Source organism: Myotis brandtii, unplaced genomic scaffold (genome assembly GCF_000412655.1).
Source record: "Myotis brandtii unplaced genomic scaffold, ASM41265v1 scaffold2664, whole genome shotgun sequence".
In the NCBI taxonomy this organism is placed as follows: domain Eukaryota; kingdom Metazoa; phylum Chordata; class Mammalia; order Chiroptera; family Vespertilionidae; genus Myotis; species Myotis brandtii.
The window spans coordinates 1,297-26,437 of record NW_005360137.1 but is presented as its reverse complement, the minus strand read 5'-3'; the positions used below and the strand labels follow the sequence as shown (position 1 = coordinate 26,437).

Genomic DNA, 25,141 nt, shown 5'->3' with positions numbered 1-25,141 from the left:
ATTTCTTCAAATAGGTTTTCAATATCTTGCTCTCTCTCTTCTTCTGGCACCCCTATAATTCGGATGTTGGTACGCTTGAAGTTGTCCCAGAGGCTCCTTACACTATCTTCATATTTTTGGATTCTTTTTCTTTTTGCTCTTCTGGTTGGTGTTTTTGCTTCCTCATATTTCAAAACATTGATTTGATTCTTGGGATCCTCTAGTCCCGTGGTCAGCAAACCGCGACTTGCGAGCCACATGCGGCTCTTTGGTCCCTTGAGTATGGCTCTTCCACAAAATACCACGTGCAGGCGCACACGTACAGTTCGATTGAAACTTCGTGGCCCATGCGCAGCAGTCAGCATTTTGTGGAAGAGCCGGTATTTTGTGGAAGAGCCACACTCAAGGGGCCAAAGAGCCACATGTGGCTCGCGAGCCGTGGTTTGCTGAGCCGCAGTTTGCCGACCACTGCTCTAGTCTACTGTTGAATCCCTATATATTATTCTTTATTTCAGTCAGTGTATGCTTAATTTCTGACTTGTCCTTTTCCATTTTTTTTTGGCATTCTAAGATCTGAAAGTCTCACTAAGTTCCTCGGAGGTTTCTAGAAGATTCTTGAGTAACCTTATAATGTGGTTTTGAACTCTATATCCAGTAGTTTGCTTTCCCCCATTTCTTTCATTTGTGACATCTTTCTTTATCTCCACATTATGGCTGCTTCCTTGTGTTTGTTTCTATGTATTGGGTAGCTGCTAAGTCTCCTTGAGGTGATAGAGTGGCCTTGTGTGGTAGGTGTCCTATAGGGCCCAGTGGCTCAGCCTGCCCATTCACCTGAGGTGGACACTCTTGGTGCATCCCTTTCTGGGCTGTGTGCACAGTTTCATTGTAGTTGAGCCTTGATTGCTATTGGTATCACTGGGAGGAACTGACCTCCAGGCCAATTGGCTGTGGGAACCAGCTGTGACTACAGTGAGAGAGTTGCTGTGCAGGAGACACCTGATGGAGCAGGACTTCAGTGGGGCTTTGGTGCTCACTGAGTCTGCCCCTTGAGTGTGTTGCTTATGGATGTGAAGAGTTGTAATCTGGTATGGTCTCACACTGACCACTGGTACACTGGCTCTTGGTTCTCCAGGGAGGTGCAAAGTCAACCACTGCCTGGGGCCACCAGCAGGAGCTACAGAGAGATCTGCAGATTCCTCCTCTTCCTTTCCTTTTTTAAAAAATATATATTTTATTGACTTTTTGCAGAGAGGAAGGGAGAGGGGCAGAGAGTTAGAAACATCGATGAGAGAGAAATATTGATCAGCTGCCTCCTGCACTTGACTTTTTGCAGAGAGGAAGGGAGAGGGGCAGAGAGTTAGAAACATCGATGAGAGAGAAACATTGATCAGCTGCCTCCTGCACACCCCCTACTGGGGATGTGCCCACAACCAACGTACATGCCCCTGACCAGAATTGAACCCAGGACCCTTTAGTCCGCAGGCCGACACTTTATCCACTGAGCCAAACCAGCTAGGGCAGATTCCTCCTCTTTCTATTAGGTTTGTAAGTGCCCAGATGAGGCCCAGCTGTGAAGCAAGGCAGGCTGCTGCTGGTGCTGGTTTTTTGGGCCTTTTATTGATAGGTTTGCAGCTCCCTGACCCAGCTGTAACTTGTTTAACAGAGTTTTTGCCTGAGAAAGGACAGTCCATTCATATGCAAAAGTAGCTATCACAGCTTGGGTGGGATTGTAAATTGGGTGGAGTGGGGTCTCAGGGAATCTCCAGGGTGGAGTAAACAGAAATGGCTGCCAGTCAGCCCTGCACCGAGGAGGTCCCAGCACAGGAACATGACTGCTTCGAGCACCTCTGTCTGGAAGAAAGCTGCCCTGAGGTCCTGCTCCGATGACAGTCCAGTTTCTCCCCGTTTGTGTCTAGGTCCCCCAGAGCCTCACCTGAGGAAGTGGGAGCTTGTAAATTCAGTTCATGGTGCCGGCCTTTTAAGAGGAGCAGCTGGGTCTCCAGCAGCCTGTGTGTCACTCAGCTCCAATCCGCACGGGTTTTTACAGTCCATAGTGCTTACAGCCTGTAGGGACTTCTTCCCCAGCTCTGGGACCCTGGGCTGGGGGTCTGGTGTGGGGCTGGAATCCCTCGCTCCTCCAGGCAGCCTCTGCAGAGGCTATCTCCCTCCTGATTAAAAAAGCAGCACACCCGGGTGCCAGACCAGCCCGTTTTGTGCCTCCACACCTCCTACCAGTCTCTTTACCTCTGTTGTAGTACTTCCACTCAGCCAGCTTTCCTGTGGTTCCGGGTGATAGTTGTCCTGTATTTTAGCTGTAATTTTGATGTGGTTGCGGGAGGCAGCAAGTACAGGTGTTTACCTATGCTGCCGTCTTGGTTCTTTCCAGAGTGCTTATTTTCTTGCTAGCACACCTGAGACTCTACTGTGGGAAATGAGGAAGTGTGAGGAGCCTGCATTTGCTCCTTCTCATTGAACACTCGGCTAAATTCATAAACAGGCTAATCCAGAGATTGTCTATTGCTAGTCCAAGGGTGTAGACGTGCAGTTGTGTTGTATGTGTCAGATTGCCCTCCAGAAATATCGAGCACCTTCCAGTATGCTCCCTGGCCAGGCCCTGCAGTAGGCAATGGCATGGAGAGTCAGACAGGGGTGATCCTTGCCTCGTGCAGCTCCGAGCCTGACAGCGTTGGAACTTCACCTTGGCTCCTGAGACCTCCCCCTCCTTGTTTCACAGCTCAGGACACTGCTGTTGCCCCAGCAGTACCAGTCTCTCTTCTTAGAAGCGGAAGGTGTTTGAGGTCTGGGATGCACGTGGGTTGACATGCTTTTTTAAAAAAAATAGATATTTTTATTGATTTGAGAGAGGGAGAGATAGATAGAAACATCAATGATGAGAGAAATTAATTGATCAGCTGCTTCCTGCACATCCCCTACTGGGGGTCGAGCCCGTAACCCGGACATGTGCCCTGACTGGGAATCAAACCGTGACCTCCTGGTTCATAGGTCTATACTCAACCACTGAGCCACGCTGGCCGGGCTAGATATACTTTTTTGTTGTTGTTAATTCTCACCTGAGGATATTTTTCCATTGATTTTTAGGGAGAGTGGCAGAGAGAGGGAAAGACAGAGAGAAACATTGATGTGAGAGAACCACATCAATTGGTTGCCTTCTGCATGAGCCCCAACTAGGGCCCAGACTGGGGAGGAGGATGCAACAAGGTACATGCCCTTGATTGGAATCGAACCTGGGACCCTTTGGTCCATAGGCCAATGCTCTTTCCACTGAGCCAAACTGGCTAGGGCAACATGCTTTTTATTTTAAAAATTAAATTTATTGGGATGACATTGGTTAATAAATCACATAGATTTCACGTGTAGATTTCTATGGCACAAGATCTGTACATTGCACTGTGTACTCACCACCGAAAGTCAAATCATCTTCCATCACCATATATTAGGCCTCCTTCACCCCCACACCTTCCCTCTGGCAACCACCACACTGCTGTTTGTGTCCACGAGTTTCAGTTTTATATCCTGCATATGAGTAAAATCATATAGTTCTTAGCTTTTTCTGCCTGACTTATTTCACATAGCATAATACAGTATTCTCAAGGTTCATCCATGTTATTGCAAATGGTAGTACAGAGGGGCATTGACTTAAGAGTTTAATTCGTTCCGTGACGGAGCTCGTAACTCAAATTACTCGTATGTCAAATCAATTGTGAACGAGTGAGACACGATGCTGGGCTGATGTGGCATTCACTGTGACATTTGCTGCGCCAACTAGCGGTGGGGTATCTGAAGCTGGCTCGTAACCCGAATTTTAGCTCGCAACTCAAAGCAAAAAGTTGGCTGAGAGACAGCTCGTATCTCGAAAAACTCGTTAGTTGGGACACTCGCCGTCAAGGCCCTACTGTATTTTGTGCTTTCTTATGGCTGAGTAGTAAGTATTCCATTGTGTATATGTCCCATATCTTTTTTTTTAAATACAGTGGGGCCTTGACTTACGAGTTTAATTCGTTCCGAGACTGAGCTCGTTAAGGAGCTCGTTAACTCAAATTACTCTATCAACTTGCAAAAAATAATCGGCTGAGAGACAGCTGGTATCTCAAAAAACTCGTTAGTCGGGACACTCGTAAGTCAAGGCCCCACTGTATATCTTTATTGATTTCAGAGAGGAAGGGAGAGGGAGAGATAATAACGTCAATGATGAGAGAGAATCATTGATCGGCTGCCTCCTGCATGCCCCCCCATGGGGATGGAGCCCCCAACCCGGGCTTGTGCCCTGACCGGGAATCGAACTGTGACCTCCTGGTTCATAGGTTGATGCTAAACCACTGAGCCATGCTGGCTGGGTTGTACCACATCTTTTTTTCCCCAATATATTTTTTTTATTGATTTTAGAGAGGAATGGAGAGAGAGAGAGAGAGAGAGAGAGAGAGAGAGAGATAGAAACATCAATGATGAGAGAGAATCATTGATCGGCTGTCTCTTGCACACCCCCAACTGGGGATCAAGTCCACAACCTGGGCATGTGCCATGACAGGGAATTGAATCGTGACCTCTGAGTTCATAGGTCGATGCTCAACCACTGAGCCACGCTGACTGGGTGTGTACAATTTCTTTATCCAGTCCTTTATGCAGTACACTTGGGTTGTCTCCATGTCTCAGCCACTGGGAATACAGCTGCAATGAACTTAGGAGTGCATATATCTTTGTGAATATATGTTTTTGAGTTTTTCAGGTATATAGACCCAGGAGAGGTATTGCTGGGTCATATGGTAGCTCTATTCTTAATTTTTTGAGGAATTGCCAGACTGTTTTTCATAGTGGTTCTACCAGTCTACATTCTCATCAACAGTGAATGAGAGTTCCCTTTTCTCCTCAACCTCTCCAACATTTATTACTTGTCTTGTTGATAATAGCTATTCTAACAGGTGAGAGGTGGTATCTCATTGTAGTTTTGATTTGCATTTCCTTAATTGCTAGTGAGGTTGAACATCTCTTCATATAGCTGTTGGCCATTTGTATGTCTTTTTGGGAGAGGTGTCTGTTCAGGTCCTCTGCCCATTTTTTAATTGGGTTGTTTGTTTGGTGTTGAATTTCATGAGTTCTTTGTATGTTTTTATTTATTTCTTCTTTAGCCCAGTCATTTTTTAGTAGTATGTTGTTTAATCTCCACATAGTTGTGGGTTTCTTTACTTCCTTTTTCCAGCTGATTTCTAATTTTAAGGCATTGTGGTCAGAGAATATAATTTCAATCTTGAATTTGTTGAGGCTAGTTTTGTGACCCAACATACTGTCTATCCTTGAGAATGCTCCATGTGCACTGGAGAAGAATGTATAGTCTGATGTTCTGGGATGAAAAGCTCTATAAATGTCAATTATGTCTATTTGGTCTAGTGTGTTATTAAAGATCCATGTTTCTTTATTTTCTATTTGAATGATATATCCAGAGCTGCGAATGGAATATTAAGGTCCTCAACTATGATTATGTTTTGATTTCTTTCTCCCTTTAGTTCTAATTTTAGTTGCTTTATATATTTCATTGCTCCCTGATCAGATGCATATATATTAAGAAGTATTATGTTCTCTTGATGTAGTGTCCCCTTTATCATTATAAAGTGTCCATCTTTGTCTCTTGTTAACTTGAATTCTATTTTGTCAGATAAAGTATGGCTACACCTGCTTTTCTGTGGATGTTTTTTGCTTGGAGAATCATTTTGCACCCTTTTACTTTGAATCTACCTTTGTCCCTGCAGCTTAGATGTGTCTCTTGTAGGCAGCATATGGTTGGGTTTTGTTTTTTGATCCACTCTGCTACTCTGTACCTCTTTATTGGTGAATCCAGATAATTTACATCCTATATAATAAAAGCATAGTATGCAAATTGTCCCATTGACCAGGAGGTTGTCCGGGAGTTCGACCAGGGGGCAGGGCCGACCGGGGGAAGGGAGGGAGGCTCTGCCCAGTGGCAGCGGCAGGCGGCAGGGGGAAGGGAGAGAGGCCCTGGCTGGTGGCAGCGGCAGGCGGCCGGGGGAAGGGAGGGAGTACCCGGCTGGCAGCTGGCAGCCACTAGGGACCCTATCAGTGCAGGAATTTCGTGTACTGGGCCTCTAGTTTAGTATAATTATTGATGTAAGAGGATTTCCTATAGTCATTTTATCTTTTGTTTTCTTGTAGCTCTGTGCCTTCAGTAGTTCTTTTCCTTTGTGTGTTTGTCTCTTGTTTTGTTTGGTGGTATTCTACACTTCTTTCTTCTGCTTTCTCTTTTTTAAGCGATGTGTCTTAATTTTGGGGGTTTTGTGTGTGGTTACCATCAGGTTTATGAAAAATAAAGTTGCATATGTACTGTAGTTTTTTCTCTTTTGAGTGCATCTAATCTCCATCCTCCTTTGCCAGTTCAGACCTTCACTCCTCTCCTCTTTTATGTTTTTGTTATAACAAATTATTCCTATTTATGCTGTAAGTTGTTTGGTGATCATACTCATAGTGTTGTGACCTTATGCTCTTTGTTTTAAGTAGAATAATTCCCTTAAGTATTTCTTGCAATGGTGGTTTTCTGGTGATAAATTCCCTCAGCTTCTGTATATCTGGGAACATCTTTATTTCTCCTTCATATTTAAAGGATAACTTTGCTGGATATATTATTCTTTTGCTGAGAATTTCTCTCTTTCAGTCATTTGAATATTTGGTTCCACTTTCTTCTGGCCTGTAGAGTTTTTGTGAGAAGTCCGATGATAATCTGATGGGTTTTCTTTTGCAGATAACTTTCTTCTTTTCCCTGGCTGCTTTGAGAATTTTTTTTGTCATTCATTTTTACAATTTTAATACAATGTGCCTTGGAGAGGGCCTCTTTGGACTGAGGTAACTAGGTGTTCTGTTTGCTTATTGGATTTGAGGATCTAGTTCTTTCCATAGGTGTGGGAAGTTCTTATCCATTGTTTGTTTAAATAGGCTCTCTGTTTCCTTATCCCTTTCTTCTTCTTCTGGTATGCCTATTATTATTATTATACTAGAGGCCCGGTGCATGAATTTGTGCACCACTGGGGTCCCTCAGCCTGGCCTGTGGGATTGGGCTGAAACTGGCTCTCTGACATCCCTCGAGGGGTCCTGGATTTTGAGAGGGTGCAGGCCAGGCTGAGGGACCCCACTGGTGCACGATTGGGGCCGGGGAGGGACGTGGGAGGTTGGACAGCCAGGGAGGGACCGCGGGAGGGCTCCAGGGAGTGTCCGGCCCATCTTGCTCAGTCCTGATTGGCTAGACCCCAGCAGCAAGCTCACCTACTGGTCGGAGCGTCTTCCCCCTGGTGGTCAGTGCATGTCATAGTGAGCAGTTGAGCAGCCTTAGCATATCATTAGCATAGTACGCTTTGATTGGTTGAACGGCCAACTGGCCGACCGGACACTTAGCATATTTGGCTTTTATTATGTAGGATTGCTTTTTCTGATGGAGTCAGATAGTTCTTATAGAGCTATTTCATTTTTTTAAATGCTCGGGTCTCTCTCTTCTTCCCTATGCATCATTTCTAGATTCCTATATTGATATCACTAATTCTTTTCTCCATCTGGTCAGTTCTGTTTCCTATATTCAGTAGTTTACTCCTAATCTCCTTAGTTGCATGCTTCATTTCTAGGATTTCTGATTGGTTCTTTTTTTAACGCTTTAGATTCTTTGGTACAGTACTCATTTTGTTCATTAATTTGTTTTTTGAGTGTATTAGATTGCCTGTCTATATTTTCTCACATCTTGTTGAGTATTTTCAGAACTGCAATCTTGAATTCTTTGTCATTTATATATTTCCATGTGTTCCAGCTTGCTTTATGGAGATTTTTGATTTTTTTCTGGGCTTCCTTGTTTCCACGGTTATTCATGGTATTTGCTGGTCTCCTTTGTCTAGGCATCTATGTATTATATTGGCCCTTCTCTAGCATCTTTATTTGAACAGGTCTTTCTACTGTTTTCTAGTAGGTGATGCTGAATCACAACATTTTTAGCTCTGTGACGTCCCAGAGCTGCCCTCCATAGCTCCGATCAGACATTACAGCTGTGCTGCTTGGGGGTGGGCTTTGTTTTGCCCTCACCATAATGGTGATCCCCGGACCTCAATGGTGTCCCCCCCGCCCCCTCCAAATAGGGATCAATCACTGGAGGAAACAGGGATTCTGCTGCAATATCTCTCAGTTTACAGATAATGTGCTCCTTAACCTGACACCAAGGGCAATGGGAAGTGAGTTTTGGGAGTCCAAGGGGGTGATGGGCCTCTGTGGCTCCATCTTTGCCTAGAACACTAACTGTCCAACAGCAGACAGTCACGACAGAACCCAGGCACTGTGTCCTTACCCCAGCCTCTCAGCTGGCTCAGCTGCTGTTCGCGCCACTTGCCCTGCTGGAGAGCCACCGAGACTCTGTTCTTCCTGGCCCATGGAAATACCTGTTTCCTCCTCTCTCTGGGGCTGAGCTAGCAGCCAGCTCCCAGCTGCAGGGCTGCATCTGTGGCCGTGTGAGCTCTCTTCCTTTCTTGCCTCCCCATTTGCTCCTGGTTGCCCACCTTTAGATGATTCAATGCATGGGTCTCTCAGGCATGCTTCTATATTGAGCATGGAATCCTTTGTTGAGTTATATAGTTGATAAACTTGTTAACAAGTTTCAGGGGGAGAGGCCAAGGGGATCTCTCATACTGCCATTCCTCTAATGTCACTCCCCAGACATGCTTTTTAAACTCCTTTTTTTCTTTGTAAATCAGCCACAACAATGCAGCTGTCAGGGGCAGGCACTGGTGGTGAAAAGACTTTGTTGTGTTATAGCAAAATACCATGTGTGTTATACGCACTGTCCCAAGCACTTAAAGTTGTAACATTTATTAATTTTTTTAAGCACAAGGGAGTGTTTTCCATCAGATGATGATGATGAGGAGGCAGCCGCAGCTTCTAGTAAAACTGAGGTCTTTGAACAGAAGATCAAGAGACCTACTAAGGTTGGTATGCCTTCTGTGGTTTCTGTTTGGGAGCTCGGGTCACTCAACATGTGTAGACCATCTCTACTCTCAGCTTCCCTCCTGCTTGGTCATCTGTTGTTGGTTAATATTTCCTCACTAGGGGCCCAGTGCACGAATTCATGCACCTTGAAAGGAACTTGGCGCAGAGCGATTGGGGCTGGTGCTGGGCACCAGCAGTGGGTGTGAGCGGTGGCTCTGGCGCCAGCTGCGAGTGCAAGTGGGCCGTTGCCAGCAGCAGGTGTGAGCAGTGGCTGCTGGCCCTCATTGCCCCTCAGGAGCAGGAGGAGTATTGGGGCTAGCACCAGCAGCTGGTACGATTGGGGCCAGTGCTGTCAGCAGGCGTGAGCGGCGGCTGCTGCCCCAATCGCCTATCAGGAGCAGGAGGAGGTGGAGAAGCCCTGAGGGATGATTGGGGCCAGCAGCCACTGCTCACACCTGCTGACAGTGCCAAGTGATTGGGGCCGGCGCCAGGCGCCTGCAGTGGATGTGAGTAGTGGCTCTGGTGCCGGTAGCAGGAGCCGGCAGCAGGTGCAAGTGCCCACTGGAACTGCAGTGTGCGGGAGCAAAGAATTTTCAGTAACCACCAGAGGCTCGCCCCGATGACAGCAACCGGCATCCTGCCTTGGTCTGGCGCCCCCGCTCACCTGCTTCACCATCCCGCTGCGGCCAATGCCCGCCATGTTCCACGCTCTGCTGCCTGCTGCCAATGCCTGCCATGTTCTGCATGTGCCCCCTAGTGGTCAGCGCACATCATAGTGACCGGTTGTTCGGTTGTTCCGCCGTTTGGTCTATTTGCATATTAGGGTTTTGTATATATATAGAGAGAGTAACTTGTTTGCCAAAGATCAGGGAAATGGAATAACAAGTTCAGATTAGATTACTCTTCTACTTACTAGTTAGCACAAAGGACAGATTTGGTCAAAAATAGAGTAGAGAACTATTAAGTGGGCTTACTGACCCATGAGTCTATCTAAAGAGAACTTTTTAAAATGTTAAGTTTGTTGAGATATAATTTAGTTTACTCCTTTTAGTTTACCGTTCTTTGAGTTTTAACAAATGTATGCAGTCATGTAACTATCAGTACAGTCAAGATAGAGAATGTGTCCATCACTCTAAAGAGTTACCTCTGCGGCTTTGTCTTTGTCCTCAATGCCCAGCCCCAGCCCCAGCCCCAGGCAATCACTCCTCTGTTTTCCTTCCCAACAGCTTTGCCTTTCCCTATACTATACATCAGATCATATAGTATGTAGGCTTGTGAGTCTGGTTTTCACTCAGCATAGTGCTTCTAAAATTCATTCATGCTGATGCCTGTGTTAGTAGTTTGTTCTTTTTTGTTTCAAACAGTACAGGAGATATTGTGGGATCAGCTCCAGATCACTGCAATAAGGTACATATCGCAATAAAGCAAGTTACATGAATTTTTGGCTTCCCATTGTATATAAAAGTTATGTTTACACCATACTTTAGTTATTAAGTGTTCAATAGCATTATGTGTAAAAAAAAACACCAATGTATATACCTCAATTTAAAAATGCTAACCATTATCTGAGCTTGTTGGAAAAAAGGCCAGTAGACTTGCTCAACTGAGGGTTGCCACAAATTTTCAATTTTTTTTCTTTTTATAAGATTTAAATATATATAGATTTGATTTTAAAGAGGAAAGGAAAGGGAGAGATAGAAACATCAACGATGAGAGAGAATCATTGATTGGCTGCCTCCTGTACGCCCCACACTGGGGATCGAGCCCACAACCCGGCATGTGCCCTTGACCGGAATTGAACCCAGGACCCTTCAGTCCACATGCTGCTCTATCCACTGAGCCAAACCAGCTAGACCAGCCAGGGCTTTTTTTTTTTTTTTAAATATAAGATTTTTAATTGATTTTTAGAGAGAGAGGAAGGGAGAGGGAGAGGGACAGAGAAAAACATTGATGTGAGAATGGAACATAGATTGGTTGCCTCCTGAATTCTCTCTACCCCTGGGGATTGAGCCTGCAACCTGGGCATGTACCCCAACTTGGAATCGAATTAGCAACCCTTCAGTGCATGGGATGAAACCTAACCAACTGAGCCCTACCAGCCAGGGCCAGATTTTCAATTTGTAAAAAATGCAGTATCGCTTTGGCTAGAGTGACTTGGTTAGAGCATTATCCCATGCGCCAATAGGTGCTGCATCTGATTCCAGTTCAGGGCACATATTCAGGTTGTGGATTTGATCTCCAGTTAGGATGCTTATGGGAGGCCATCAATTGATGTTTCTCTCTCACATTGATATTTCTGTCCATCTCTCTCTTTCTCTCCCCTCCTCTCTTAAAAAAAGTCAGTAAAAATTAAAAATACACACAACACAATATTTTCAAAGCACAATAAAGCTAGGTGTTCCGGTATTCCATTGGCTGGATGTATCATAGTGTGTTTACCCATGAGTTAGTTGATGGACATCTGGGTTGTTTCTAATTTTGGCCTATTATGGATAAAACTTCCTCTAAATATTTGTATATGAATTTTTTTTATGTGTAAATGTACTGTTATTTCTGATGGGTACTGACACTTAGGAATGGGGTTGCTGGGGCATCTGGTGTTTGTTTATTTTATAAGAAGCTGCCAAGCTATTTCCCAAGTGACTACACTATTTTACATTCTCACCAGCAGTGTATCAGCATTTCAGTTGCCCCATATTCTTTTAAAAAAATACATTTTTATTGATTTCAGAGAGGAAGGGAGAGGGAGAGACAGATAGAAACATCAATAATGAGAGAGAATCACTGATCGGCTGCATCTTGCCTGTCTCCTACTGGGGATTGAGCCCACAACCTGGGCATGTGCCCTTGACCAGAATTGAACCCAGGACCCTTCAGTCCACAGGCTGAGGCTCTATGCACTGAGCCAAACCGGCTAGGGCTCACTTGCCCCATATTCTTGACAACACTTGGTATTCTCAGCCTTTTTGTTTGTTTTAGCTATTTTAATAAGTAAGCAGTGGTATCTCATGGTTTTTGTTTTGCATTTTCTGCAGGGAGCTTTTATACTAGTAGAATCCAGGTCTGTCAATTTCAAACTCAGGAACCTCTTAGAAAAAATCATAGAATCATCTTTCTTGGGGTCTCAATGTCTACATCTTTATAAAGGACACAGTAGAAATATCAATTCCATAAGTTGTAATGAAGTTTAATGAAAAAAACATATAAAACACTTAGCAAGTATTTATAGTACACACAATTAAGCAGTGTGAGCTCTAATAGTTGGCTAATCTTATGATTATATCTATATATATAAAAGCCTAAGTAACCGTCCAACTGTCTGATTGGTAGCTTTGATGTGCCCTGACCACCAGGGGGCAGATGCTCAACGCAGGAGCTGCTGAGCTGCAGTGACTTGGCAGCTGCGGTTCTTGGGTGACGCACCTGGAACCAGAGAGGAGGGATCCCAATTCCGATTCCCGGGTGCGTCACCTGAGGACTGTCCTCTTGCAATCCGGGACCCATCAGGGGATGTTTGAGAGCCAATTTTGACCCAATCCCTGCAGACCAGGCCAAGGGACCCCACCAGTGCAAGAATCTGTGCACCGGACCTCTAGTGTATAGATAAATGCAAATGTAATGCCAGGTAGCTGATGCAGTGTGTCATAACATTCATCTAAGTGAAGCTATGTAAGATAGCTGGTAAGACCAAGGGGCATTTGAAATGGGGTTTGAAGGATTGGAGATGTGCTCTGTGAAGACGTCAGGAAAGGGCCTTTCCACAGAGGCGCACGCTGGATGGGTGGAGGGGGAGCATGGCATGGGGACATGACTAGGGCATCCCCTGACTGTCCCTGCATGACCTTTTTGTGGTTGCAGATTGTCAAGAAGCAGTGTAATGAATGAGAACTTGGCCTACCTCTCTGAGTGGTTGCTTTTGTCATTTTATTTTATTTAATTTTATTTTATTTTATTTTTTAAAATAAATCTTTATTGTTCAGATTATTACAGTTGCTCCCCCCTTTTCCCCCCATAGCTCCCCTCCACCCAGTTCCCACCCCACCCTCTGCCCTTACCCCCCACTGTCCTCATCCATAGGTGTACGCTTTTTGTTGCCGGGTCAAAGGTCATACACATGAAAAATGTAGCTGTTTCCATCCGCGACGTGTCCCTGTGTTCAGAAAAGTCTCTCACGACTTGTTCATGCTCTACTCAGAAAGGGTACGGAGACACGTAATGGCTTTTTAAAATAATGTGTCCTCTTATGTTTAAAATGAGGATTTCGCTATCAAAAGTGAGGAGAAAGCAACATTACAGCTGCTCTCGCCCCTCTTGCCCTTCGGGTGATAGTTGTGCGTGGGGCTGCGCACTGGTTTGTGGGCTGTCAATGAAGCCGTCTGGGTGGCTCACGCGGTTCCACCGGCTTCCCAGGGGCCGTCGCATCCTTGCAGGGGGCACCACATTCCACATTGGGGGTGAAGGTGCGAGACAGAAGCTCCTCTCGCTGTCTCTCCTGCTGCTCCCTTGTGTATCGCCGATGCTGGAAGTTTCTGAGAGCAGTCTGCAGGTGCTGGACATCATACTTTAACTGGTCAACATGAAGTTTGGCATTCTGTCTTTTGTTGGGCGGTTCCTTGCTGGACAGAATCTCCAGGCGTTCTAGCTGGCTGAATATCTGGTATGCTTGCTTGGATTTTGTTTTCTACTAAGTGCACAGATTGCTTGTCTGCCGTCTCCTGGCGTCCCATGTGAGACTGGATCTGGTGGACCTGCTTGTGCGTTTGCTGGTACAGCGGTTCCATATTGCCGGCCCAGCCGGGTCCGGCTCCGGCTTCCTCCGAACCTGATTCTGCTTTTTGAGTGTGTCCCTTATGGATGTGAGGAGTTGAAATCTGCAGTTTGTTGGGTTCGCTTTTGTCATTTTAAATCATGCTCTGAGTTTAACTGCCTGCCCGGGCACCCTGTGTGCGACCCGACCCAGGGCAGCGGGGCGGGACAGCATGGCTCCTCTGTCACCCCAGCTTCCTCATCACAGCTCCCTTGGGGGCCTAAGCCTTTAGTCGGACATCCCCCGAGGGCTCCCTGGCTGCCAGAAGGATGTCTGACTGCAAGCTTAGGCCTGATCCTCCCGGGGAGTGGGCCTAAATTGACAGGTGGACATCCCCCACAGGGTCCTGGACTGCAAATGGGCGTAGGCTGGGCTGAGGGACTCCCCCCCCCCCCCCCCCGCCAGTGCACAAATTTTTATGCACCAGGTCTCTAATTTATAATAATTACTGATAGGAGAGGACTTACTATTTCCATTTTGTTACTGATTTTCTGTATGTCTCAGATTTGTATTGTCCCTCATTTCCTCCCTTCTTACCTTCTGTTGTGTTTGTTTGTTTATTAATACATTTTTATTGATTAAAGAGAGGGAGGGAGAGGGAGAGAGAAATATCAATGATGAGAGAAAATCATTGATCAGCTGCCTCCTACATGCCCCTTACTGGGGATTGAGCTCGAAACCAGGGCATATGCCCTTGGCTGGAATCGAACCTGGGACCCTTCAGTCTGCAGGCCAGTGCTCTATCCACTGAGTTAAACCAGCTAGGGGTCCTTCTCTTGTGTTTAATTGATTTTTTTTGTAGTGATACACTTACTCCTTTTCATTTCTTTTTGTGTGCATTCTATAGATTTTTTTCTTTGTGGATACTATGGGGATTACATAGTTATAAGAATCTATTTTAAACTGATAATAATTTAACTTTAATGTTGAAATTTATTTTGTTTTTGAACCCTTAATGTGTACCATGCATTGCATTGAACACTCCACACTTACCTCATTTTAATCTTTTTATTAGCCTTCTGAAATTCAGGTATTGCTATCTGTATTCTACAAACGAGGAAACCAAAACACAAGGAGAATAATTAATTAGCCCGAAGTTACATAGCTAGGAAGTAGCAAAGTCAGAATTCAGTCCAGGTCTGCTACACTCTCCCATGTTCCACCCAGTACTGTGAACAGTCAGCTCACATTTCTTCTGCATTCATCACATCAGGTGGGATGGCCACATGGCTTTGTTAAAACATGTATCTGACTAGTCTCTATTTCCAAAACATATAATCATGCCTTTTTAAAAAAAAATTGATTTCAGAGAAGAAGGGAGAAGGAGAGATAGATAGAAACAATAATGATGAGAGAGAATCATTGATTGGTTGTCTCCTGCACACCCCCCCACTGGGGATCAAGCCCGAAATCTGGGCATGTGCCCTTGACCGGAATCGAACCTGGGACCCTTCAGTCTGCAGGCCGACACTCTATCCACTGAGCAAAACTGGCTAGGGCTCATGGCTTTTTAAAAATTTGACATTTAACATGGGTGTATAGCTAAAATAGAAGCATAGCTATGGCAGCACAGGGTGGAGACTTGAAAGTGTACACATAAAAATGTAAATTATCTGAAGTTTAACGTGACCCACTTGGAGTGGGAATTTCCCATATAATTGTTGCATTTTTCCCAATGATGAAACAAAACTTGGGATAGTTCATTAAAGTACTACACACATTTAAAAAACATTGTAGGTTGGAGTGTAAGATATTGTTTAATGAATACATTTCTTTTCTTCTTTAATAGTTTACTGCCGGAAACATTAATTGGAAGCATGTCCTACATTCATTTGTTGATATTTTATCGCCAAATTCTTGGAGATGTACTCCTAAAAGACAGGTTGAGCATGCAAAGTGCTGGTAAGGGGGTCTTTGTAATTTCCTTTTGTACAGTAATGCATCATCATGCTTTGAGTAAATGTAACCTATGTCAGCCTGTATCTTCTGCTTCCAAAGGTGAGACCATGGTCATGAGAAAAGTGAGGTTGGAAAAAAACACAGAAAGGAGAACACAAGTTTCTAGTCTTATTCTGTTCAGAGCCACTTCACTCCCCTCCTAAAAGCTCTGTTTATGTGGTACAAGACTCATTCCAGAACCCTCTACGTTGTGTATATAGGGGGGATGGGGGTTGAGGGGACAGCTTTGAGCTCCTAGAGGTTAAAGTGTTAGAATGTGTTGTCAACAAATCTTGAGACACAGTGATTCTAATATGTTATGTCTGTTGCAGTAAAACATGTTGGATAAAGTTTGTGTAAATCCTTTTTGGTCTTTGTATTTCAGATTTGATCAGTAATCCCGTACTGGCCACCTTCCCCAAGCTCTTGGAGCAGCCTGACGTGATGGATGCGCTCAGGGTGGGTAGTATCATGATGGGAGTCTGGTGGGTTCCGAAAGCAATTAAACACACAACATTAGTGCATTCTGACACCTATTCTTTTTTTTTTTTGCCCCCTATTTGGATGACATCTCCTGATCTGTGTCCACTTTTTAGCTGACTTGGGCTCATCCTTCCTTTCTTAGCATGAGTGTTACTTTTCTAGGCTTCCCAGCACCCAATAAGCAGGTGAAGGGCATGCTATGTACACTGTTGCAATCTCTTATTTGTTTTTTGTTCCTTAACTTAAGATGGCCACTAATTGTGGCCTAAGAGCAAAAATCCAAAATAGTTTGTTATATACATGAACTGAGTTCTCAGGGGAGAGTCAGGGCACACATATCATTTTTTATTTAATTCAACATATACTGTCTGCTGCATGAAATAGCAGCTGGTTGAACCACATGAATTCTTCAATTTTCAGCCATTTTTGACCTTCAAAATGTCAATTTTATAAAGTTCAACTTATCATAACAGGGTCAGCAAACATTAGAAGACCTGTATGCCCACAAGGCAGATGTTCAGATACCATGGCAGGTGCCACAGGGGAAGCATGACCCAGGTCCTTGGAGACTTAATAAGGCAGCAAAGGAGGACCAAGGACTGTTCCATTAAAGAGCTCCTGGGTGAGATGGACCTAGTACACGCTGGGGCCAAGTCCGGTTTTGACATGCTGAGATGGGAGTGAAAGACATTACAGGATAGATCCCAAGATGGCTACAGAGTAGATGGAAACTACACTCATCTGCTTCCCACCCCAAACTGGGTTTATAGGTAAATTATAGAGCAGTCAACCTGAATAACCAACTGAAGGCTAGCTAAACTGAAATATTATACCAAGGATTTATAGAAGAAGCCACTTAGAGACTGGCAAGAAGAGTGGAGACGTGGAAAGGGCTGGCCCCCACACCCAGGTGTGGCAGTGGCTGAGAAGCTGGAGGGATATTGTGGCTACAAAACTTCCTCCCCCCAGTATCATGGCGTCTCAACCCCATGTAGAGAGAACACAGAGCAGCAGAGATGGGAACAGGAACCCACATAGCATCTGGTGGTGAAAATCAGTGGGTCTTCAGTCTACCTGAAAGACCCAGATGCCACCTTCACAGGGATGAGCAATCCTATTGTTAACAGCAGCAGCCTGGGAGTGCACCACCTGGTCTCCCACTGCTAGTGAGACCACTCTGCCATGCTTGGGTCTTATGGAGGGATCTGCTGGCTGTACCCAGCAGTAACTTTTGGGGCCCTCTTTTTCTATGAAGGCTTTTGGTGAAGATTCAGACAGTGACTAAACTGTGTGACTTTTGGAAGAATGCTGGTCTCACCACCTTGAGCACATAGCCAGTGCCCCTTCCCCACTTGTTGAATCACTTAGCAGGCCTGCTGAGTTCAGTGGTGCAGGGGGACCAGAGTGCTATGCAGAGTTGGGACTTTCAGACCAGTCTCTTGGGGAAACTTTTGTCCAGGAACCAGACAGGCAGATGCTGGGGTGTGTGGCTACTCCTATCTCTAGTGATTTCAGTCTCTGCTACCCAGGAAGGGGAAGATGTGCCTGTCCCCTCTCCTATAGACTTCAGGGCACCCTCCCACCCCCCACTGGGAGACTGTTGGGATCAGCCCTGCAAAGTTCTGGATACCCCATCCCATTGGGCTCAGTTCTGTAAGGGGAAGGGAGAGTAGCTCAGAGCTGGGACATTAAAAGTGTAAGCCCCTTGGAGGCTATTGTCTGGGGCTGGGGCAAAGTGCTTAGCTCCATCCTGTGGGCTGTGCTGGCATCATCCCCATGGAAGACTCCTTTGATATGTCTGCCTGAACCTGAGGCAGCTTAGCTTGCTCCTGCAGAGAGGACGGCTGGCTGCACTGAACCTGAACCTGCAGTGAGCTCCTCCAGGGGGAATTAGAGTTGGAGACTCAGACAGAGACTTAGTGGTTTGGCTCTGGAGTAGGGGCCACTTTTTCCTCATTGAGTGCCTGACCACATGATCCAAGTAGGGACCCATTAGCCCTGTCCTCCCAACCCCAGTTATCCCACCCTACTGAGCTTGCAACCTGTGGAAGGGGATGTCGTTTGTCGCCACCCTGTTGGGCCCACTCAACAGTCATTTTTTGGCAGGCTCTGGAGGAAGACCAGGCAACTTTAGGGTGAGCCAGAGTAGCTGACAGGTGGAGGTGGACCTCAGAGAGCCTTGGTCCTTTTACAGATCTGCCACCAGCTCTAACCCGGAGGAAGCCGATCATTATATAGAAATTGACCCCTCCTCCACACACCCAGGTCCAGTAGATGCAGCTACAAATAGTGAACAGAGTGGTAGCTCCAGACAGGTTGCCTACAGTCAGTTACACACAACATCTGACAGTGACCTGTACCTGAACTCCACCCAAGTGGACCCAGAACCAACTCAGCCAGTGGTGGGCTGCAGATCAGACCAGAGCTCGACCCTAGTAGCCACACAAGCTGCACACCCAAAGGGGAATTATAGCAAGCACCAGGCCCTCCTAGAAACAACTCTGCCTCAAGGGGCAGCCCCTGAACAGTGTCTCATACACAACATCTTGTGTAGTCAGCCAGGCTGAAAGATTAACTCTATCTACAAAAGGGCCAACAGCACTCAAGACTCAACTACAACAGGAGGGTGTACATAGCCCACAAAAAACCCCCAAAGCATTTCTGGAGCAAGGAGCTCAGGTAATCTGGAAGATTGTGCCATTAAGCACAATGAGACACCATCATCATAAAGCCATCATAACAAGTTTGGCAATCATAGCAGATCTACCTAATGCACAGAGACAAAATGGGGAGATAAATAAATAGGCCCCAAATGAAAAAACAAGATAAATCCCCAGAGAAAGAATTAAATGAAATGGAAGCAACCAAAATACCAGAAGCAGAATTTAAAACAATGGTTATAAGGATGCTCAAGGACCTTAGGGGGAGAATGGATGATCTCAGAACTTAAAGAGATAATAAGCAATAAAAAGGACATAGAAACCATAAAAAAAGAACCATTTGGAAATGAAGAATAGAATATCTCAAATGAAGAATACACTAGAAGGAATCCATAGCATATTAGATAAAGCAGAGGATTAAATCACCGATTTAGAGGACAAGATAACAGTAAGCACCCAAGCAGAGCATAAGAAAAAAAAAAGAAAAGAAAAAAAAAGAATTTAAAAAAATGAGGACAGTCTAAAGGACCTCAGGAACAGCATCAAGCATAACAACATCCACATTATAGGGGTACCAGAAGGAGAAGAGAGAGAGCAAGGAATAGACAAGAAATAATGTTTGAAGAAATGATGGCTGAAAACTTAACCTGGTGGAGGAAAAAATTGTACAAGTTCAGGAAACAAAGAGAGTCCCCATCAAATTCAGGAAACCCAAAGAGACCCAAACCAAGACATGTTATAATTAAAGTGGCAAAGGTTAAAGACAAAGACAGAATCTTAAAGGCATCAAGAGACAGAAAAGAAAAAAAAAGGCATCAAGAGAGAGACAGTTACCTACAAGTGAGTTCCCATAAGGCTGTCAGCTGATTTCTCAACAGAAACACATCAGGCCATGAGAGATTGGCATGAAATATTCAAAGTGGTGAAAAGCAGGGACCTGCAACCAAGATTATTATATCCAGCAAGTCTATCATTTAAAATTGAAGGTGAAATAAGGAGCTTCCCAGAAAAAAAAATGCTAAAGGAATTCATTACCATTAAACCAGTATTGTAAGAAATGTTAAAGGGCCTACTGTAAGAAGAAGAAATATATATAGAGAGGAACATAAGTATAAAGTATAAAATGCAATAAATAAATGCTTATCAATAATAACCTTCAATGTAAACAGATTAAATGCTCCAAAAGACACGGGTAGCTGAAAATGGATAAGAAAACATGACCCATGTATATGCAGTCTATAGGAGACCCACCTCAGAACAATATAGTCACATAACTGAACGTGAAAGGATGGGAAAAAATTATTCCATGCAAATGGAAAGGGAAAAAAAAAGCTTGTGTAGCAATATTTATATTTGACAAAATATACTTCCAAACAAGGTAATAACAAGAGACAAAGAAGATTACTACATAATACTAAGGGGATTGATCCAACAAGAGAATATAATCCTTGTAAACATGTGCACCTAAAATAGGAGCACCTAAATATGTAAAGAAAATCTTGGTGAACATTAAGGGAGAGATTGACAGCAATACAGTCATAGTAGGGGATTTTAAACACCCCCATTATCATCAATGGATGGATCTTCTAGACAAAAATATAACAACAAGGAAACAGCACACTGGGTCAGGTTGATTTAATGGATATTTACTGAACATTTTATTCCAAAAGCAGCAGAATATATATTCTTCTCAAGTACCCATGCAACATTCTCAAAGATCACATGTTAGGACACAAAATAAGTCTCTACAAGTTCAAGAAGATTGAAATCATATCAAGCATCTTCTCAGATCACAGTGGTATGAAACTAGAAATTAATTACAATAACAAAACTGAAAAACATTCAAACACATGTAGGCTAAATAGCATGTTATTAAACAATGACTGGGTTAACAGTGAGATCAGGGAAGAAATAAAAAATTACCTGGAATCAAATTAAAATGAGCACACAACAACCCCAAATCTATGGGACACAGTGAAAGCAGTCCTGAGAGGAAAGCTCAGCATTAAGGCCTACCCCAAGAAACAAGAAAAATCTCAAACAATTTAACCCTATCTTTTAAAGAGCTAGAAAAAGAACAACAAACAAAGCCCAGAGTAAGTAGAAGGAAGGAAATAATAATGATCAGAGTGGAAATAAATCACATAGAGACTAAAAAAAAAAAAAAATACAAAAGATTAATGAAACCAGGAGCTGATTCTTTGAAAAGATAAACAAGGTTGACAAACCTTTAACCAGATTCATCAAGAAAAAAAGAGAGAGGACCCAAATAAATCCAAATGAAAGAGAAGTAACAACTGACATTACATAAATACAAAGGACTATAAGAAAATACTATGAACAACTATATACCAACAAATTGGTCAACCTGGGCGAAATGGATAAATTCCTAGAGACATACAATCTTCCAAAACTGAATTAGGAAGAATCAGAAAACCTGAATAGACCAATACCAACTAATGAAATTGAAGCAGTAAAACAAACAAACAAACAAAAAAACTCTCAGCAAACAAAAGTTCTGGACGGGATGGCTTCATAGGTGACTTTTCCCAAACATTCAAAGAACTGATACCTATCCTTCTCAAACTATAACCCAAAAATTCAAGGGGAAAAGACAAGCTCATCTTACGAGGCCAGCATTATCCTAATTCCAAAGCCAGATAAAGACACTACAAAGAAATAAAATTATAGGCCAATATGCCTGATGAATACTGATGCTAAATTCCTCAACAAAATATTAGCAAACCAGGTCCAGCAATACATTACAAAGGTCATACACCGGCCGATGAGTCTAAAGTTGCTAAGTGCCATTCGTGTTAAGTCAGATTCCTTACAGAGTTTGTGACGTGTGAGCCTCTTACTGTTAACTTAGCCAAGTTCAGTTTGTTGTTGGCGCTTTGATGATGATGATGGCTCCTGGTCTGGTTAGTGACGCGCTCTGGCCTCCAAGGGTCCTCTTCAAACTCTCTGGCCCCAGGCATAGCCGTCAGCAGTGGAGGAGCACAGCCCCTAAGGCAGTTCTTCCAGGAGGAACTGTGAGCATCTGGGGGTGGCTCCTGCCAGCGAGGGCCCTGCAGAGGGGGGGGGGGCGCACCTCTGTGGTCTCGGTGAGGAACTTCTTTGTTTCGTGGAGACTCTTCTCTTGGTGCCACATGTCATGTTCACCCCAGGGCCTCCCCATTGGGGAAGGTCGATGCATCCACGGAAACCATGAACTGAGGCGCCAGCGGGAGGGTACCTGCCAACAGGCACCACGTGAGGCCCAGGAGCGAGCAGCTAGAGCCTGGGCACCCCCTCGGGTACAGTGTGCAGAGCTGGCACCAGAGGCTTCGATCCCGACTTCTGTGGGGGCTCCCTGAACTCTGGGTTTTTATTTCTGTAAAGGAGCGTTGGTGAAGCCTCGTGGACAGGTGGAAATATTGACTTGCAAGGCTGTACTGCATTTGTGTCCCGTGACCATCGTCATCTTCCAGGCAGACAGAACTGTAGACAAGTGTGGTATCGGCAGTTTCTATGTCTCTACTGACTAACCTGCAAAGCTTGCTCGTGTTTTATTGTTCAGGTGCTGTGTCTGTGCAGTTTGAATGTGTGTGTTCGCGCTTCACTGATTCTGATCGTAAATTAGTTTAACGTGTAAGAAGCACGGGCTTCTGGGGCGTCCCTCCCCGCCTGGCCGGTCTGGCTCCTGGTTAGAAGCAGGCGCCCTCAGACGTTCTTACGGTGGCGGTCCTGACAGGGTTCCAAACCCCGTCCACCAGCTTAATTACAGTGAACTTGCAGGCAAAGACTTGCGAACCCTCAGATTAATATATCATTTGTTTCCTTTTCAGAGTTCGTGGGCTGAAAAAGAAAGTACATTAAAAAGATCGGAAAAGGTAATGTGTTTTTCCACATGCACTTAATATCCGCAGTGTCACTGCTCCCACATTCTAACATGGGCTCTTTTTTTAGCTAAAATAGCCATAGTCATACCCCTCTCACTCTCTTAAATGGTGTCATTACGGATGTAAAGACACGTTCCAGGAGTGTCTGGGTGCCGATTCCTAATGTGAACCGACGCTGGATTGAGAGTCATTTCAGGTCACCGAGTGTCATTTAGTTGAGGGGAGATTTTAAATCAAAGCTCCCAGTTGACTATCAGATTTCTCTTATTTTTAAAAAATTCCTCCTGCTCTCAAAGTGTATAACAGGTAAGGAGAAGGAAAAGGAAAATCGGCTGAGCCATGTCAGACATTGGAAAACGCAGGTGTGCCCGGTGCCACAGAAGCGTGGTCATCACACACCAGCAGCACCATCCCCGTCAGTGAGCAACACCCTGACTGCTCCACTCCAGGGTCCAATAGACGGTCCTGGGAAGGGCCACATGGTCGGTACTTTTGGCTTTGCGGGCCCTGTGTTCTCTGTCACAGTGACTCAGCTTTGCCATTGTAACATCTGAGCGTGGCTGTTTCTATAAAACTTTGTTTATAAAAAGTAGCAGGGGCTACATGGACCCATGGGCCATGGTGTTTGGACTTCTAAAGCCTTAGTTATCTACAAACTAAAAACCCTAAACATTAAAAAAAGTACCCATATTGTATCCTTATTTGACCTTTGCCAGAATTGGCAGTTTAAAAATTATATTTTTTTATTGACTTCAGAGAGGAAGGGAGAGGGGGAGAGAGAGAGAGAGAAACAATAAGAGAATCATCCATTGGCAGCCTCCTGCATGTCCCACACTGGGGAATGAGCTCAAAACCCAGGCATGTGCCTGGCTGAGAATCGAACTGTGACCTCCTGGTTCACGGGTTGACACTCAACCCCTGAGTCACGGGCAGGGCTAGAAGTGGAGGCTTAATGCTATTCTGGTGAAGCCATGGGCAAGGTGTTGGCCTGTGGAAACTGCCCTGCGCACAGGGTGTGCTTGGAGGGCGCATTTCTGTGCAGACTCCACAGCGTGTGGATGCCTCCACCTTCCGAGTGCCCTGCCCTGTGATTCCCACTCAGCCTGTCCGGTGGGGCCGAATGGCAGTGTCTACATTGCAGTCCTCTCGTGATGGGGAGAGTCCAACAGCGGGTCCTTACTGCTGGGGCCCTTTCTCTGGGTTTCATGCTTGTGGCCCTTCCCTTGTACACGAAATCGTCGGATGTGCTGTGATGGGACTAAGGGGCACAGCTGGCTTCACGGTGTGCTTTCGTTGTATTTACTTGGACCCACACCCTTGTCACCAGAATTAGACTTCAGCGCCCATTCTCCTTGGTGGGAAGTGAGACCCTCAGTGGCCTTAGCAGAGCCCCGGTCTCGAGGAGTCGCCTGCAGCCCCTCTGCTCCACGTGACTCGGTGACTCCTTTCCACTGAGGGGCTGCTTCCTGCTGCGTCCCTGGTGCAGAGCCACTGACCGACCCACCAGGCACTGTGCACCTCCGCCCATCTGCAATGGCTTTTAGTCAACAGAGTTCATAGAATCTAACGCTTAATGATGCGGATCCACTCACAGTTACTTGTGGTGTTTTCCCAGAGAGACACAGAGTTCCTGAAGACTGCTTTTCGCCTAGTTTACCACGACTGTGCAGTGCCCCTTCTCCACTCCACACTCCTGCCCCCGTTCAGGTGGGCAGAAGAAGAGACCGAGGCCGCGCGGTGGAAAGTCATCGCGGACTTCCTGAAGCAAAACCGAGAAAACCAGGGCGCCCTCCCAGCTCTGCTGTCACCAGAGGGTGTCCATGAACCTTTCGACATTTCAGAGCAGACCTACGACTTCCTGGGTGAGATGAGACAGAAAGCAGCCTGACTGGTGGCCCGCGGCCCTCCAGGCCCACCATGCTGCCCGATAAAGTACAGCCAGAAGTAATCGTCCCGTGGAACTTAGCTTTACTCGTCCTTGTGTGGACCACATTCTATAAGAAATACCCATCTGGTCATGTGAATCTTTTAATAAATAAGTTTTTATAAGGAGTACTGTTATATCTAATTTTAAATTTCTTCAAAAACCAACTAACAAATATAAGTTGACTGTATTTATAGATGTGTATAAAAGCAAGATTTTTAACAAAAGCTGAATTATGATTATTCAAGAAAGTGACTATACAACCCAGGGGATGGCAGGAGATATGTCCAGGTCATATGTCTTGTAAGAGTCTAGTGTCTAGAATATAGAAATGTATGATTATTGCTAATAGAATTGATGTTGTGAAATGAAGGGGAAATCAGCACAACCTATTTGAGAAAGTTGTGTTGTTAACCATTTCTCTCAGTCTAATATCTGAATGTGATTTATCCTAATTAGATGTAAGAAAGGAGCTAGTTGTGTCTTT

General features: G+C 44.9%; 1 protein-coding gene across 2 annotated transcripts in view; it reads left to right on the top strand.

Annotated features, from left to right (window-relative positions):
* The window catches only part of NPHP1 (nephronophthisis 1 (juvenile)), a 103,823-nt gene extending 79,041 nt beyond the window's left edge, over positions 1 to 24,782 (top strand). For both annotated transcript variants that reach the window (XM_014541309.1, XM_014541308.1), the window contains 5 exons: positions 8,858 to 8,957; positions 15,555 to 15,667; positions 16,089 to 16,162; positions 22,677 to 22,721; positions 24,346 to 24,782. In XM_014541309.1, the coding sequence (XP_014396795.1) occupies positions 8,858 to 8,957; positions 15,555 to 15,667; positions 16,089 to 16,162; positions 22,677 to 22,721; positions 24,346 to 24,618 (605 nt within the window). In that variant the 3' untranslated portion in view covers positions 24,619 to 24,782. The remainder of the gene's footprint in view (positions 1 to 8,857; positions 8,958 to 15,554; positions 15,668 to 16,088; positions 16,163 to 22,676; positions 22,722 to 24,345) is intronic.
* The last annotated feature ends 359 nt before the right edge of the window (positions 24,783 to 25,141 follow it).